Here is a 17,300-nt window from a genome sequence, read left to right as displayed (position 1 = left end):
AGAAATATGAAGGTACAATTATTGATCTTAATTTAGTAATTTCAGAAAAGCCACCTCCTATCAAAATTCATTCAAAGCTGCCTGTCAGTAAGGTAGAGCTTGTTGGCAGAGTTGAATGCATTTGTATTATTTTCTCATGTTTGGAATTGAATATAAAATTATTTCTGAAAATAACTGACAACTCTGACTTTTTTCCGCCTATGGAAAATGAAGCGATTATTATCTGTGTCAAAAAGCCTGTGTTGTTGGAATTTTTTTTTTTCTCTCTCTCTGTCTCTCTCTCTGTCTTCCCTCTTTACTTATCCCAGGAATGAGCATGAGCTCTGGAAGTACAGCTCCTGTGTTATGCTTCGAGATCTTCAACCTTAAATATTTTCAGTGGAATTTTCTAATCTTATTCTACATGATCACACCCACAAAATAGAGAGGACTGGGAACGTGTCATCAGAGAGAGAGGAGGGAAGATGGAGGGGTGTTAACTGCCATCCAGAACTTGAGGAAGTGACACAGGCAGTCCTTGACCAGCATTTCTGCACTGTGTTTACCTCTGAGGGTGCACAAAATACTGGGGTTTCTCTCAAGCAGTGAGAGTTCAGAGATGGGATTAATTCAGTATTACTAAACTCCTGGTACATGCCAGGCACTTGGCCACGCAGCATGGGTATATGTGGTGCTAATGTGGTGGTGAAGGCCACAGACTATCCCATGTCTCTGTGAAACTTACCCTCTTGAGGGATGGTTCTCATTCCCCATGATAGGAGCTCAGGATCTAGAACAGGGGTCATCCACCGTGTGATCACCAGATCAGATGTCGTTCTGATGTTGCTTCTCAGAGCAACATCATTTTCTCTTAAATGTTATTTGCCAGGTATGACTATCCTGACACCAGCAATCTTTAGTTTAACATTTGCCTGATGTCTCTTTTTCCATATCTTTTTATTTCATGTTTCCTGGTCATTTTGTTTTAGTGAGCAGCAGAAGGTTGATTGTAACAATCTAATCTGATAGTCTATTTTATTTATTTTTTTGAGGCAGGGTCTTGCTCTGTTGCCAAGGCTGGAGTGCAGTGGTCCAATCATGGCTTACTGCAGCCTCAACCTCCTGGGTTCAGGTGATCCTCTCACCTCAGACTCCCAAGTAGCTGGGAACACAGGCACGTGCCACCACACCCAGCTAATTTTTTGGATTTTTCTAAAGACAGGGTTCGCCATGTTGCCCAGGCTAATCTCAAACTCCTGAGCTTAAGCAATCTGCCTTTCTTGGCCTCCCAAAGTGCTGGGATTACAGGCGTGAACCACCGTGCCTGACTGATAGTCTATTTTCATTTGCAAGTTTAATGACTTTGTATTTGATCAATTTATTTGAATACATTTTTATTTCTGTTTTTCTTTCTTTAGTGTAGCTTGTTTTCATTTCCTTTACTTCTTTCTTGCTTTTTGCTAGATTAATAAAGTTTGTATTCCCCTCCCACCATTTTACTGTTTTCTGTACCTATTTAGAAGCTTTCGGTCATATTTTTATTCATTAGCAATTACGCTTGAATTCTTATCATACATTTTGACTGTATATTCTTCTTGATAAACTTGAAGTTACTAATTTTTTTCTCCCTCCCATGAAAGAAAAGTGTTGCAGCATGCTTTGGTTTTGCCCTGACTTTCTCCCTCCCATCTTTCTTGCAGTAGTTGTCTAGAACCATAGTTCTGTGTTTATTCTCTTCATTTGTAAAATTTTATTTTAATTTGATAAATACGAAAGAATAAATGTATCATTATAAGTCATGATGCACCACCTTTTGTTTCTACCGATAAATTGTATTCCTTTCTTCTAAAGACAATGAAACATCTTTTTTTTTTAACCTAAAACATTTATTTTATTTTTTAATCTTATTTCAGTAGTTTTTGGGGAGAGAAATTTAGTTTCTAAATTTTTTTTAGTGATTAATTTTATTTTTAAAATAATTTTACCTCTTCTTCTGCCCCTTTCTTTATGTTTTCCTCCTGTCTTTATTACTTGTATCTCACTTATTCGTTCTCATTCGTTCTCTTTTCATCTTGCTGAAATTTATTCTTTAGTCCATTCAGTGGAGAGGCTTATGGGTTATAATCTTTTTAGTTTTTACATATATGAAAATATCTTTATTTTGCCTTTACTTTTTTTTTTTTTTAAGACAGAGTCTCACTCTGTCGCCCAGGCTGGAGTGCAGTGGTGTGATCTTGGCTCACTGCAAGCTCCGCCTCCCAGGCTCAGCGATTCTTCTGCCTCAGCCTCCTGAGTAGCTGGGATTATAGGCACCCACCACCACACCCGGCTAATTTTGTATTTTTAGTAGATACGGGGTTTCACCGTGTTAGCCAGGATGGTCTCGAACTCCTGACCTCAGGTAATCTGCCCGCCTTGGCCTGCCAAAGTGCTGGGATTACAGACATGAGCCACCACACCCAGCCGGAATTTACTCTCTTAGCACATTTCTTTTTTATTTTTTTGAGATGGAGTCTTGCTCTGTCTCCCAGGCTGGAGTGCAGTGGCACAATCTTGGCTCACTGCAACCTCCGCCTCCTGGGTTCAAGTGATTCTCCTGCCTCAGCCTCCCGAGTTGCTGGGATTACAGGTGTGAGCCACCGTGCCCTTGCTTTACTCTTAAGTGATACTTTATGTATGAGATGTCAGATTGATTATTACTTTCTCTCAGTATTTTAAAGCTATAATTTAATTACTTGCTAGCATATCTTGTTGCTGTTAAGAAATCTGTTGTCAATAGACTTGTTATTCTTTATTGGTAATTTTTCTTGTCTTGGTAATTTTATATATTATTTTTCTTTGCTTTTGATGTCTTAAGATTTCACCATGATGTGTTTACAAAGGAGTTTTATTTTGTTTTTTCTCATTTGACATTTAAGGTATACTTTTAATCTGAATACTTATTTCTTCCTTCAATTCTTGGATTTTTTCAGCCATTTTCCTGCAAATATTGCTTCTTTGTCTTTTTCTTCCTTTCTGTCTTTTGGAACTTTTATGAGATATATGTTGGATCCTCTTAATTCATCATTTTTGTCTCTTAACTTCCCTTTTATTATTTGCCTTTTAATATTTCTCTGTGCTATTATCTGGATCGATTTTTGATACTACCTGAGTAGCTGGGACAACAGGAGCATGCCACCTCACCCAACTAATTTTTTAATTGTTTCGTGCAAACAGGGTTTCACTCTGTTGCCCTGGCTGATTTTGAACTCGGGCTCAAGCAATCCTCCTGCCTCCACCTCCCAAAATGCCAGGATTACAGGCATGAGTCGCTGTGCTCGGCATATAATTATTATCTCTCAGATTTTTTTTTGTATATCCACCTATTTTTCATTTATATTGGCCCTTTTAAAATATGTTGTCTTTTTAATATATTGCTTTCTTTATCTCTTTGAAGACTGAATACACACTCATTTAAAACTTATTTTGAAACTGTTTTGTTACTCGGATTTTGTCGGTGGTGGAGTAGCCTCCTAATGCTTTAGTATGGAGGCTGTCTTCTTCAATGTCAGCTTTCCTTATGTGCTTTGGACTTTTACTATGTGTGATTTTCTTAGGTGGGAGATTTCTGTTTTTCCTTTATCTACATGCACTTGTCTTCTTTGTCAGTTTTATGCTGGCTTCTACCTGGTTTCCTCAACTAGACCAGAGCCAGATCTGATATCGAGAGCTGAGAGTCCATGTTCTCTGGTAATATGATACTTTAATCATGGAGATAGCTGGTGGCTGGGTCCAGCCCTATCCATGTGCATCCATTGTTTCCTCCTATCACTGCACAGCCAAAGCCTGAATAAGGGCCACTGAACTTTAAGTTTTCTTTAAGAGGTTAGAGAAGCCGTATGTTCGTCTCTGCTGCATATGTTTAGTTTATTTCCCTACCATGTGTTTTTGGTCCCTCTTACCTTGCAAGAGTTGAACATCATTCCTGTTCCTCACTGTTTTTCTTATTTTGTTCATTTTCCATAAAGCTTAAAAAGCAAACTAGTAAGATTGCGTGAGTTAGTAGGAGCTCACCACTGCCCAGTATAGAATCAGAGTTTGAGCTAAATTGAAAACAAACCAGCTCTTTGTTTTGCCACAAAAGGGATGCTTGAGGCGCAAGGTCAAAAAAAGGTTTCAACAGTTTCAGAGGTCAAAAGAGAAGGTTGCTCTTCCTGGCTTCCATGGCCTTGTCATGCAGAGGTGGGCTTTATATGTAGGGTTGACGTATCATGATTTGCAATCTAGACTGTTAATATTCGTCATGATCATTCTATTAACCATCTTCAATTTTCAGGGCATTTGAATGACTTTGAAACAGAGCAATCTGTAGTTGCTCACAAAATTTTACTTTCTTAGATATCTAAATATTTGATTACAGTTATTGAAACAGTAAGAGAAAAGGAATCTTAATAATTTAAAAAAGAAAATGCAAATATTTATGGCCAAACTGGACTTGCATTGGGCATATAGAAACTGAAGTTCAACTTTTTTTCATTGTGCTGAAGTAACCTCAGCTCCAAATTTCTTTTGTTTTGTTTTAAGAGCAACAGAATGATTTGGAGGACATTAAATCACAATTTCAAAAGAAGTTCACACCACATTTGGATGCACATGAAACGCGTTTTACGTTTCTGTGGCTGCCTTCAGAGATTCAACGTAACTATGTCTGTGAATTATGTCAGACACAATTTTCCAAAAGAAACAGACTGGGTTAAAATTTAAAATAGGCATACCAAGAAAACATAGAATCCCAGGAATTTTGGAGGGAAGTTTATGATCCCTGGAAGTATACTGAAATTTCTCTGGGTGACTAAATTATGGATTCTAGGTGTGTCCACTTGGCTTCACGAAGCGCATTCTCTTTCAAGACATAAATCGGGAGATAAGATCAAGATGTTTTCCTACCAAAGGTATTGAAAGAGAAGAAAAGAGATGTTTTCCAACTGAATACATTCTATACTTTCCTGGAATTGTTGAAGCTCTTAAAATGTAGTGTTCTTATGAATGTGTTCATGATTAGCATCATTGTATTCACATGCTAGCAACAGCAAATAAAGATGCTAACACTATATGGATAAAGCTAATTTAACAATTTATTGGTCAGCTTTTGTCTTATTCCAAAAAAATTATGTGTTTATTGAATAATTAAGTTGTACTTTACCACTAATACAATTTAAAAAATGCCTTGACCCTTCCAATACAGATTCCTCCTCTGTTTACCCATTTTTGCAATAGCTTGAACCCTTGCCCCCTCCCTCAATTGACTAACAGAAATGGAAAATGACAAAGAGCAGGCAGAGGAAGGAGGAGGAAAAAAGTGAAGAGAGGAAGGGCTTTCAAGACACTTCCTGTACTAAATGCCACTGAAGTTCAAGTAATAGTTGTAATAATAACCAAAATATAGATTTAAAAGTGAACATTGGTGTATGGTTTTAGAATTTCATGATTTTGATAGGTCATTTAATACTTCCAGTATTTTGAGTGTCAGATTGCTTACTCTGTCTCTATTCGCAGGTCATTTAAGTTTTTCCTATTCTGTACATTGGGTAAGTTGAAATGTGGGGAGTACTAGGAAATGTCGTTTGAGTTAACAGTAAAAAAATAAAGAAAAAGAATTGAAATTTAGGAATTTAGTATAGCTGTTTTCCCTTAAGCAGAAATATGCTGCTTTGCTAGTCAGTTGTGGAAAGTCATCTGGTGGTGTCATCCTACCTACTCGTGTGTAGTTGCGACTCACATGGCTTTATTTGATAATAGTCTGCAAACACTTGAGAACTGGAGGCACAAGTAGAGGTTGGAGATGCTAGAGAAGGAATTTTCTTTGTAAAGGTTTAGGTAAACAGTAACTGTCTTAGAGACTATTTTGTCAATTAAATACCTTTTTTGTTATAAAATACCTTGTTTTCAAGTGTTTCAGTTCTTATTACTTAATAAAAAGAAATTTCCATGGATTTGAGTTCCACTCCTGAAGAAAAAGTAAAAAAATCTATTTGCCTCTCTATCTATCTATACCTACCTACCTACCTATCATATATCTATACATTTTCCAAAATTAAGCACACCGTAAAGTAAAATTTCCTTTTCATTTTGTAATAGGTTTGTAACCAAATTATTGGAAGACCTCATCTTCTTTGTTGCTGATGTGCCTAATAATGGACAAGAAGTTCTGGATGTGGTTATCACTAAGCCAAACCGAGAGCGTCAAAAATTGATGAGGGAACAAAACATACTGGCGCAGGTGAATTTTTTCATGTACTAAATTTGTATATTTTATTTTCTGAATTACAGTATCAGGAAAGTACTTGTATTAGTTATCTATTACTATGAAGCAAATGATCCCAAAACTTAGTGGCTGAAAACAAGATATTTCCTATCTCACAGTTTCTGTGGACTAGCGATCTAGGCGTGGCTTACATGGGCCGATCTCGTTCAGGGTCTCTCACCAGGCTACAGTCAAGGTGTTTGCTGGGGCTGCAGGCATCTCAAGGTTCAACTGAGAGAGGACTCGCCTTCCAGTCCTCTCACATGGGCGTCTCTCAGGAGTGCCTCAAGACAAGGCAGCTTGCTTTCCTTAGAACTGAGGGATCCAAGAGAAAACTAGAGGGGACGCTCACGTGGAAGCTACCATCTTTGTATAACCTAATCTTAGAAGTAACATCAGTTCTACTGTGTTCTATTAGTTAGAAATGAGTTAATAAATCTAACCCATAGTTAAGGAGAGAGGATTCTATGAGGCTGTGAATATCAGGAGGCAGGAATATCAGAGACCATTGTAGAGACAGCCTACCATGGACCTCCAAAAACCCTGTATAGTCAGACTGTCTCCAGAAAATATGCTGGAAAAATTCCTAGGTAGAATTTCCAGGTGAACTTGGAAAGTGCGATCTCCATCTGCTTCCTACTTCTTTCCTTCTCTTCCCTAGGAAAGTAGGGCAGTCTGTTCATCAGCTGACAAGTGCTCTGTACAATATTCTAGGTTTTTTTCCCTGAAAGTACAGAACTGGTCATATATTACATCTTTTTGAAATTGTTTATAACACATCAAATTGATTCACTTCCTAATGATATGCACATATGGACATGCCTATATTTATGTATTATTTTTATTCTATTAATTGCTATTTAAATTAATGAGTTTCTTCATTAATGAAGTACAGACTCAAGGAAGATACTTAAAACATAAAAATCATGCTCTTGATACACATATTCTTATTGATTTGGGAAAGGCAAATAGTAGACATAATATTAGTTATTATATGTAGCTGATTGTCTGAAAATACAAAATCAACATTTTTCTCAAATAAAATAAAGGTTGCAAATCTAATAGGACTTTTTTTGAGTAATTATTCTATAAAAACATTTGATTTCAAATAATTTTAGGACCTTGGATGATTTATTAATAATATCTGAACCAACATATGTCAAATATTTTATTTTTGTATGATAAATATAAAATTAAAGGCTCAGTGAATACAAAGTTATTAAAGAAACTTTACTTCATATCATATTTCATTAATTCCAAAGAATAATTCCTTTCTGTTTTGCTTTCATGCATTAATGCTCATGCCCTTGACTCTGCTCTTTCATAGACAATTTCCTCATTCTAGCAGCTCATCTCCAGGTGATCCCTCCTGCTGTCTTGCTGCCGAAAAGAGTTATATTCCTCAGTGCTTTTTAAATGCTTCCTAACTGCTAACCCTCTTACAAGAATCTGGCTTCCTGGGTGCCACCAGCTGCCCATGTGGCTCCTAATTTGTCACATTTGAATGCTGATACGTTCATCGATTTGGCCACATCTTTGTGTACAAACAACAATAAATTAACTCTTTTATAAAGTAGTTTACAAGCAATGTTTGGAAGTCATTTTCTGATGTCAGTTTTAATGAAAAGTAAATGTTTTCTTTATATTATTTTGATTTTGAAAGGTTCTAGAAAATAATAGAAGAAACTATAGAGCCCCTAGAAATCAAGCTACATTTTAGTTCATCTGAATATGTTCATGTAACTTGGTGAAATTAAACATCTTCATATTTCTTATTTTATAAAATATGAGTTCTAAACAAAATTAAGCATTTTATTTAAAGAATGTTTTTGTCATTCAATGTAGGGGACCCTTTTAGCAGTGCTTTTCTGATCCTTGATATGTTGGTCCTGTAAAGTAAATCCTCTTTGTTTTCCCCCTTTATGCTAACAATACTCAAATTTATATAAGTGTTTTTTGAATCAATGTTCTTATTTGTTTAAAAAAAAAGGTTGCACAACGTTTTATTCATCAGAATAGGTGGCTGTTTTTATTCCTGGTAGGTATTTGGAATTCTTAAAGCACCCTTTAAAGAGAAAGCAGGAGAAGGCTCAATGCTGCGACTTGAAGATCTTGGGGATCAAAGATATGCACCCTACAAGTACATGCTGCGGCTCTGTTACCGTGTCCTGAGACACTCTCAGCAGGATTACCGGAAAAATCAGGTCGGAGAGTAGCCCCCATTTAAAACTGTTTCATATTTAAAAAGTATGGGCAAGGTTCTTTGATTGCAATTCTATAGCATAGAAAATATGAATGGGAAATTTCACTTAGAAATTTTATATTGGGCAATACATAAAAATGATTTGTAAGTATTTTTGAATTGTATTGACCATGGCTTTATTCTTCCATATGAAATTAGAATCACTGGGGGAGGATGTCCTGAGTACTAATATGTGCCTGTTATTGGCTCCTGGTGGCCAGGACATCCTGGATCTATTATTTAAGGCGGAATGGAACATTTTTGGCTTGAGGAACATGTGAGGTACAGCATCCCTGTGTATGGACCAAAGAGGTTATAATTTAATGGAAAAGATATGATGGGAGACAAAAGACACAGAGAAAAAACAGAGTTATGGGAATTCACAAGAGAGAGAGCCCAGTGGTGGCTTTGGGAACCAAGGAAGGATTCTTGGAGAAGGAAGCCTTTGGGTAGGATGAGAATCATTTTCATAAATTGTACGGGAAGAGGTATTTGTGAAGAGAGATCTATGAAGTGAGAATGATAGATGCTAGAAAGGGCATGTTTGCCCTAAGATATTTGCAACTGCTGAGGTCAGGGAACCCAGGTGGATCTAGGGGTACAGCTAACAGTTACCAGTTGCAAGTGAAATTTCTCTTTAAGTCTCATTTTTATCTTAAAAATACAAGCCAGGTGTTGTGGCTCAAGCCTGTAATCCCAACACTTGAGGAGGCCACGGTTGGGGGATTACTCGAGGCCAGGAGTTCTAGACCAGCCTAGGCAATATAGGGAGGTCCCCATCTCTACAAAAATGAAAAATAACTGGGTATGGTGGTGTGTGCCTGTAGTCCCAGCTACTAAAGAGGCTAAGGCTGGAGGATAGAGGATAGCTTCAGCCTCGGAGTTTGAGGCTGTAGTGAGTTACGATCACACTAGTACACTCCAGCCTGAGTAACAGACCCTGCCTCATACAAAACAAAGCAATCACAAGCTTAATCTTTCGCAATATGTTCAATAATGTAAATGTCTAACATAAAATTGCATAAAACTCATCATTGTTTGATAAATTAGTGTTTCTCTTAATCCATTTGAGGACAGAGTGCATCACTGTAAGTTTCATTGACGAGTTTGGTCCATGAAGAAAGATGATGTGGGAGAGGGCTGGAAGGGCAGGGCGAGCTAAGCCACTAGGGCCTAGGATGTCAATCCTAGAAGGTGGAGGTTATTTGGGAAGAGTTAGTAGTATTTATTGTGTACTTACTTTGTACCAGGCTCAGTTCTGCATACTTGTCATGAATTAATTCAGTAACACTGAATTAAGATGAAGGACAGAGGCACAGAAAGGTTAAGTAACTTGTCCAAGATGATAGTTTAAGAATGGAGCCAGTCTGCAAACCCAGGCTCTGAATCATCGCACTGTTGCACCTTGGTAGTTTGAACATTTTTGGGGAAGAAAAAAAGATTTGTTTTAAGAAGATTGTGTTAAAATATTTTGGCTTCATAATTGTGTTTGAAGAGTAAGAAAGGTCTGAAAAGAGTATGTAAAAACATTAGCTAGAAGATAAATCATATGGCAAGGAATAGGAGTAAGAGCAAGGGGACGATATAAACAAATCCTTAAATATTGTCTAATATAATCTTAGTTATAAACACCCTTCTTGCTAGTCCAAATGCTGTCACTAGAATTATTTTTCCCAACTTCATTGGGTTCCTTTAAGATGGCAAGATGAAGTAGATAGCGTTGTTCATATTTTTTTGGAAGAAGAATTAAGTACCAGAACATTAAATGGCCTTCCTTCAAGCACTCAGAGGCAGTGATGGGGCATGCTCCTAGTATCAGACCCTGAGTTCTTAGTGGAGATCTGGAGTGGGGAAGGAGAATGAGAGGCTGCTCAATGTTTTCTCCTTGCTCTCAGTTTTCTTCTTGGGTTTGGAGAAATACTCTTGTGAGATAGGTCACCACTTCACCCATACGAGCAATGCTGTATTACAGAGATTGACATTAACAGGAAAAAAAAAAAAAAAACAAAACCCAACAGGTCTATAGAGGTTACCCAGGGCCCTCAGGCCCATCAGGTCCCATGATGTGCACCCTGCTTGATGGCTGTTAGCCTTTGGAAGGGTGCTTAGGGCCTCTTCCCTTTTCTGCAGCCCAGTGCTTCAGGATGGCGGGGAGCCAGATCACTTTGGATTTGGTTATTTCGCTAGTCACTAGTAGGTTCCCTGGGCGGCATGTCTTAACTGGTGTCAGTTCTGTCTCTCAAGATCTGGCACACATGGTTCTTTCTCACTCCCCTCTCGGTCTTGGCCAAGTATCAGTGTGTACGTACACACACCCCCCCCACACACATGTGTGTGCACACCTCCCCCCCGACACACATACCCCTACCTAGTCATATTACTCCTTTCAGGTACATGTTTATGCACTTCAAGGACCTGCTTTCTGGGTTTCTTTGGAGCATAGAGATAGAGTATAGATGATAAAGGAATAAAGAATCCCTAGCATTTGTTAAGGGTTATATTTTATTTTTCTTCCCTTTCTATTGTGTGTTCTAATTGAATCTCAGTGATAGCTGAGAAATGTTTTCTCATTTCTATTGAATTAAGAATGCTTTGTAGAAAGCATAAAACAGCTTTCTGATGTTTTCAGAACATGATTTTAAAATGTTCTGTATTATTATGTAGTATATGTTATATAGTATTATAGCTATAATTACTTTGTTTTTTTTTTTTATCTTTACCTATATGTTATAGTCCTAATAGGAAGTTCATTTGTGACTTAACACTAATCCATGTATTTAATATTGAATCTCTATTTATTACTATTTATAAAATTTGATACCACCTCTAATTTCATTTAGTTATTTATTAACATCTTTGGATGTTTACCTTATACCAGGGTATGACTACAGTAGGCATGAAAGTGTATAAATCAATATGTATCCTTAAAATGATATACTAACAGAAGACATTTACTTTACTTAACTGGCTACCCAATACACAAAGCCATCATTCTGAAAGGCCAAAAAAATGCTGCTTAGCATGTAATTAGATTTGTGCAATCAATATCATTTTCAAGGAATAGGTACATTCCAGTAAATTTTACCTAAGGCAAAATCACTTTCTAATCAATAAATTCTCTCATCATAGAAACAAAGACACATTTCCAGGGAGAATCCCAAGGAATCAAAGTAAGAACCTTTCATGGTAGAAGGGGGTGAAGCTCACCAGTTCCATGGCAGTGTGAGATGTGCTGCTTGTAGACAGAACATGGGAGATGAAAAATAGTGGTTTGGGATATAGGAAAATTAGTGTGATGAATAAGGAGTAGATCAAACAATAACATGATTGAACCTCCCCAATGGCATTCTCTTACTTTTAGAATAACCTCTTTGCTCTTTACCATGGCTCACAAGGATTCTTTTGACCTACCTCTCCAACTTCAACTTTGCCTTCTGCCCCTTACCACTGCCTAGCTACAGTGGCCACCTTCTGTTGATAGTACACAAGCTTGGTTCTACTACCACAGGGCCTTTGCACTGGCTGCTCCCACTGCCTAGATGACTTCCCTCTAGGTCTTCCAATGGCTGCCTCGTTCTCTTCATTCCCATCCTAGCTCACATGTCACTTCTTCAGCATCCACCCTATCTAACGTTGATACCTTCCTCCATTCCTCTGTTTGTTTCATTTCACTTGTCAACATGGAATGGAATATAGTAGGCCTTCAAGAACAAGAAACATTTATTGGGCGAATGGATCTAATCAATAAAATGATTAATCACATTGCCCTGCTTGGTAGCTTTTTAAAGATAAAAATTATATGATGGGGGAGTGGGGAGGGATAGCATTAGGAGATATACCTAATGTAAATGACAAGTTAATGGGTGCAGCACACCAACATGGCACATGTATACATATGTAAGAAACCTGCACGTTGTGCACATGTACCCTAGAACTTAAAGTATAATAATAAAAAAATTAGATGACATTTTACCATTATTTTAAAGAAAAGATCTTGCATATCATTCTAGCCTATTCACAAAAAAGGAATCAACCCAAGTCCATCTAGGATCTTCAAGTAACAACCCAGATCTCATGTCTCATGAATGAAATATCAGGCAGTCATCTTCTTTTCTATAATTATGCCCAAATCATTGGCTGTGACTTTAAGTAAGAGATTGAAGAAAAGCCTCTGTTAGACTGATGAAATCCAAAGTTATTGTGTCATAAAAACTTATTTTAATTAGATTTATTTTTTCCACTTAGACTGTAAATACTTCTGTTGATAATTATGTCTAGGTGTATAACTTTTTGGTAGAAGTTCAATAATGTATATCCAGTATGTTTTCATGTCTTTCCTCAAAAAGTTCTATTTATTGAAAAATTTACTTGCTTTTCTTTTGAGAAAATTTTTAGTGAACTTTCTGTTATGAATAAATTAATCAATGTTGTTGACCCTAATAGAACGTGTTATTTGTAAACTGTTTGGCAGTGTATTCTGACAGCCTTTCTTCTTTGCAGGAATATATTGCTAAGAATTTCTGTGTCATGCAGTCCCAGATTGGCTATGATATTTTGGCAGAAGATACTATCACAGCTTTGTTGCACAACAACAGAAAACTACTAGAGAAACATATCACAGCAAAAGAAATAGAAACATTTGTCAGTTTACTCAGGAGAAATCGGGAGCCAAGGTTTGAAATGATTCATGCGGTATTCTTTCCTAGTGGAGACTGTGGCTTTGTGTTTTATTTTTAGAACTTTTAAAAGTTAGAATTCTTTCATATCACTAACTTTTATGGACAAACTATGTTGGGCTTATTGCTATAATAATTGTATATAATAAAGAGTTACTACCTCATAAGAGATCAAAGCCCTTTATAGACACACTTAAGTATGATTGATTTTCACTCGGAATCCTCATGATTTTATAGACCTTTATGGTTTCTCAAAATACATTCATATTATTTAGATCCTTGCACATTTGTGTGAGATACACTGGTTGTATATTATTGCCCCCATTTTAGAGATGAGACAATAGAAGCCTAGTGAGCAACTTGCCCAGGCGTACCCTAATAGGAATAGAACGCAAGGTAAATCAAGGGTTTCTGATTCCACATCAAGTTCTTTTTCTGTTGTACCATGCTGCCTTATCTTGAAGAAATGAGTGCAGAAAAGTCAAGCCAATTGGCAGTGTTTCCTTAGCTAATTAGTACAGCAAATAAATGCTAGAAGGTAGAAATGGGCCTCTGACTTGACCAGGTCATAGTAATTTTCATTAGGCGTGTGCTCTATTTCTGTTTTATTCAGTACAGCATTAGCTTTGATCTGCTTTTGGTTTGATATTCAGCTCTGGGGAGACTCACTTTAGGGGAGATGAATGATTTTCTAAATGTAAGTCACGGTGCTGTGGGAGGAATATCATAAAATAAATAGAAGCAAACACGTCAGTTTTGAAACAAGACTTGTATTAAATGAAAAAAAATTATATGTTTAATTTGTTTCTAATGATGCAGTAAACAACACATTAGACAAATGTTGCGTGGAAATAATATTAAAACATATAATAAGTTTATTTTATTATATTCCAAATTATGTCTTTATTCTGATGCTTTTATAAAATGCTTCGTCTTCATATTCCATTTAATTTTTTTCTCTTGCCAGGTTTTTGGATTATTTGTCAGATTTGTGTGTGTCTAATACCACTGCTATTCCTGTAACTCAAGAACTCATCTGTAAATTTATGTTGAGTCCAGGCAATGCAGACATTCTCATTCAAACTAAGTAAGCCCAGATAATGGATGCATCATTTTCCTGTTGATTATTTGTAAGCATTGTAGTTGTTTGTCATATTTACAAGTGTACTTTTTAGTAGATTTTTGTATGTGCTATTTATTTGAAGGGTGGTCTCAATGCAAGCAGACAACCCCATGGAGAGCTCCATCCTTTCCGATGACATTGACGATGAAGAAGTTTGGCTCTATTGGATTGACAGCAACAGGGAACCTCATGGCAAAGCTATCAGGCACCTTGCTCAAGAGGCAAAAGAAGGCACCAAAGCTGACTTAGAAGTTCTTACCTATTACAGGTTAAGTATTGTAGACAATCTTACAATAATTCTCAATCTCACGTATTAATTGAGAACTGCTTCTCTGTAGCCACTAGAAGTTAGGCATCTATGAAGAGGCAATTTTAAAAGTCATGTCGGAACTAGGGTAGCTGAAATATTTAGTATTATTTAAAATATTCAAAATACAAGTTAACATGTCTATTTTCTGCATACACCACTTGTAATTTCCTGGTTTTTCACCAGCTTGGAATTGTTGTGCAGCCAAAGGCTTTGTCCTCGTATTGAGTAGAGTGGAGGCAGATGAGAGACATGTTAGGACCTAGGTGATGGAGTCGAGAGGGATATAGACATGGGGCTAAGGAAATTGATCTGGCCACAAGGGTAGCCAGTAGTTTAGTATAGAGTGGATTATGAATATGTGGTGACCTAGGGCCTAAGAGAAACTGGTGCCTGTAGTTATGAAAGTTCAGCACTGGAATATGGCAGCAGAAGTACTGAAGGCAGTTCCTGGTGGTCAGCATATTGGGAGCAAGAACCTAGCTGGCGTCTTTGAGTTGCAGGGATAGAAACCTTGGGGCAGAAGCCTTGGGGCCAACTTGGGCCCAAATGGCAAGAATCAGACAAAGACAGATGACGCGTTGTGTTCCCTGGTTTCTACAACTATAGCAACCAAATCAAAGGCTAATTCTTAATCTCAAAACTGGGCTGATAAGCCAAGTGCACTCATGCCATTTGGACTGATCATTTTTGGTTTGGGAACTGAATGGGGCGAAACCTGGAGTGTAGACACCAGAGCCTGAAGCTGAGTGAGGCTGAGGAAGGTGGAGAGAGATGGTTTCATGTGAGCTGTTGCCCAGAGCCTTCAGCCTGAGTGCAGTGTTTGTAATCCTAGGAAACCCAGACTGGAGTGCCTAGTGACACTCTCCAGCAGACACATTTTGCTGAAACAAGTAAGAGGTATTGTAACTGAAGGGACAGAGAGACAGTTTCATATATGTCTTGTCATTTGATCTTAATGGTTAACATACTACAATCAAGAGTTTGACTCCAATATCATGAATGCTTGGAAATACAGGTGTCTTAAACATAGATACTGATTGGTACTATGATGTTTAAAGATTTCTTCGAGATAAGGCAATAATGTAATATGTTTATCATTTTTAAGGTACCAGCTAAACCTCTTTGCAAGGATGTGCTTGGATCGCCAGTATCTGGCCATAAACCAGATTTCTACACAGCTCTCTGTAGACCTGATCCTGCGGTGTGTGTCGGATGAGAGCCTGCCGTTCGACCTCCGAGCGTCCTTCTGTCGCCTCATGCTCCACATGCACGTTGACCGGGATCCCCAGGAGTCTGTGGTGCCTGTTCGCTATGCCAGGCTCTGGACAGAAATCCCCACAAAGATCACAATTCATGAGTATGTTTGGAAAAAGGTCTCGAGGCTTTGGAGTCCAGCAGATGAACTCCACATCAAATGGCTACAGTTTTGAAATGTAACATGTGCAAAGGCATTTGTGTGTCCTGTCGCGGGTTGTTAATCTTCTAAATGCAAATAAGATACTCGTTTTTGAGGGTGAAATAACTCTCAGTGGGAATAAAGGCATTTTCTAGAAAACAATAAGCAAATAATGTTGCTGTAATTGGCAAGAATTTTAAGTACTTCATATTGTGGTAGACTGCTACAACTGCTTTACACATCGCTCATTTCACAACAGCCCCGTTTTACAGATGAGGACCCAGGCCCTAGGAAGGCTAACTAATTTATCCAGGATTATGCAGCCAGGAAGCTAAAGTACATATGTTTTATTATTTTTAAATGATTGCAATCAGTTTAACTTGCATTATCTTCTTTCTGTATTTCCAGATATGATTCTATAACAGACTCTTCCCGAAATGATATGAAGAGGAAATTTGCCCTGACAATGGAATTTGTTGAAGAATATTTGAAAGAAGTTGTAAACCAGCCCTTTCCTTTTGGGGATAAAGAAAAAAATAAACTGACATTTGAGGTACTTTTTCCCTCCAATATTTAGGATGTTTTGGTAACTGGGTAGTTTAGTTCATGAAGATATTCTTTTCTCTGCCATTTTTAAAAGATAGTTTTGGTGCTTTAATGTCCAGTAGAAAACATTTTATTTATAATTGTCTATTAATTACTGTTTCCCTTGATTTTTTTTGTTTCATTCGTGTAAGATTTTTTGCATGTAATAAGCACAGGCAGTTTTGCATATTTTGTGGAATGTTTGGATCCTTTTTTTTGTCTCTAAGGAGATGATGTTTTTATTCTCATTGAACTGAATTGAAATATCTTCAGTTTGGGGATGTAGTGACAAAACTAGAGAAAGGATGCTATTACTTGATACCTGGTGTATTAGCTACCTACTGGTGTATAACAAATTACTCCAAAACTTTGCAGCCTGAAGCAACAAACATTATCATAGCTTCTATGGGTCAGGAAGCCAGGAGTAGCTTAGCTGGGTGGTTCTGGCTCAGGGTCTGTGATGGGGTAGCCAGCAAGCTGTTGACTGGGATTGCAGCCATCTGGGGCTGGACAGTCTGTTTCTAAGGTCACTGGAGGGGTTGTTGGTGGCCACACCTCCTTGCTGGCTGTTGGCACCTCAGCTTCCTGCCATGTGGGCCTTTCTGTAGGCTGCCTGGGTGTCCTCATGACATGGCACCTGGCTTCCTCAAAGCAAGCCATCTGAGAGAGAGAGAGAGTCCAAGATGGAAGTTGCAGTCTTCTGTAA

The 17,300-nt window shown here is 37.6% G+C and overlaps 1 protein-coding gene across 7 annotated transcripts in view; it reads left to right on the top strand.

Annotated features, from left to right (window-relative positions):
• Positions 1 to 17,300, top strand: part of ITPR2 (inositol 1,4,5-trisphosphate receptor type 2) — a 496,384-nt gene that overhangs the window by 151,018 nt on the left and 328,066 nt on the right. For all 7 annotated transcript variants that reach the window (XR_010579338.2, XR_012420091.1, XM_065523922.2 and 4 more), the window contains 7 exons: positions 6,097 to 6,238; positions 8,305 to 8,466; positions 13,005 to 13,177; positions 14,148 to 14,267; positions 14,386 to 14,571; positions 15,719 to 15,970; positions 16,418 to 16,562. Coding sequence is in view for 5 of the 7 variants with exons in the window: in XM_065523922.2 (XP_065379994.1) it covers positions 6,097 to 6,238; positions 8,305 to 8,466; positions 13,005 to 13,177; positions 14,148 to 14,267; positions 14,386 to 14,571; positions 15,719 to 15,970; positions 16,418 to 16,562 (1,180 nt within the window). In the remaining 2 variants the exon portion in view is untranslated. The remainder of the gene's footprint in view (positions 1 to 6,096; positions 6,239 to 8,304; positions 8,467 to 13,004; positions 13,178 to 14,147; positions 14,268 to 14,385; positions 14,572 to 15,718; positions 15,971 to 16,417; positions 16,563 to 17,300) is intronic.

Source organism: Macaca fascicularis, chromosome 11 (assembly GCF_037993035.2).
Source record: "Macaca fascicularis isolate 582-1 chromosome 11, T2T-MFA8v1.1".
NCBI lineage: Eukaryota > Metazoa > Chordata > Mammalia > Primates > Cercopithecidae > Macaca > Macaca fascicularis.
The sequence above is the reverse complement of the archived record's forward strand: the minus strand, read 5'-3'. Positions and strand labels throughout refer to the sequence as shown.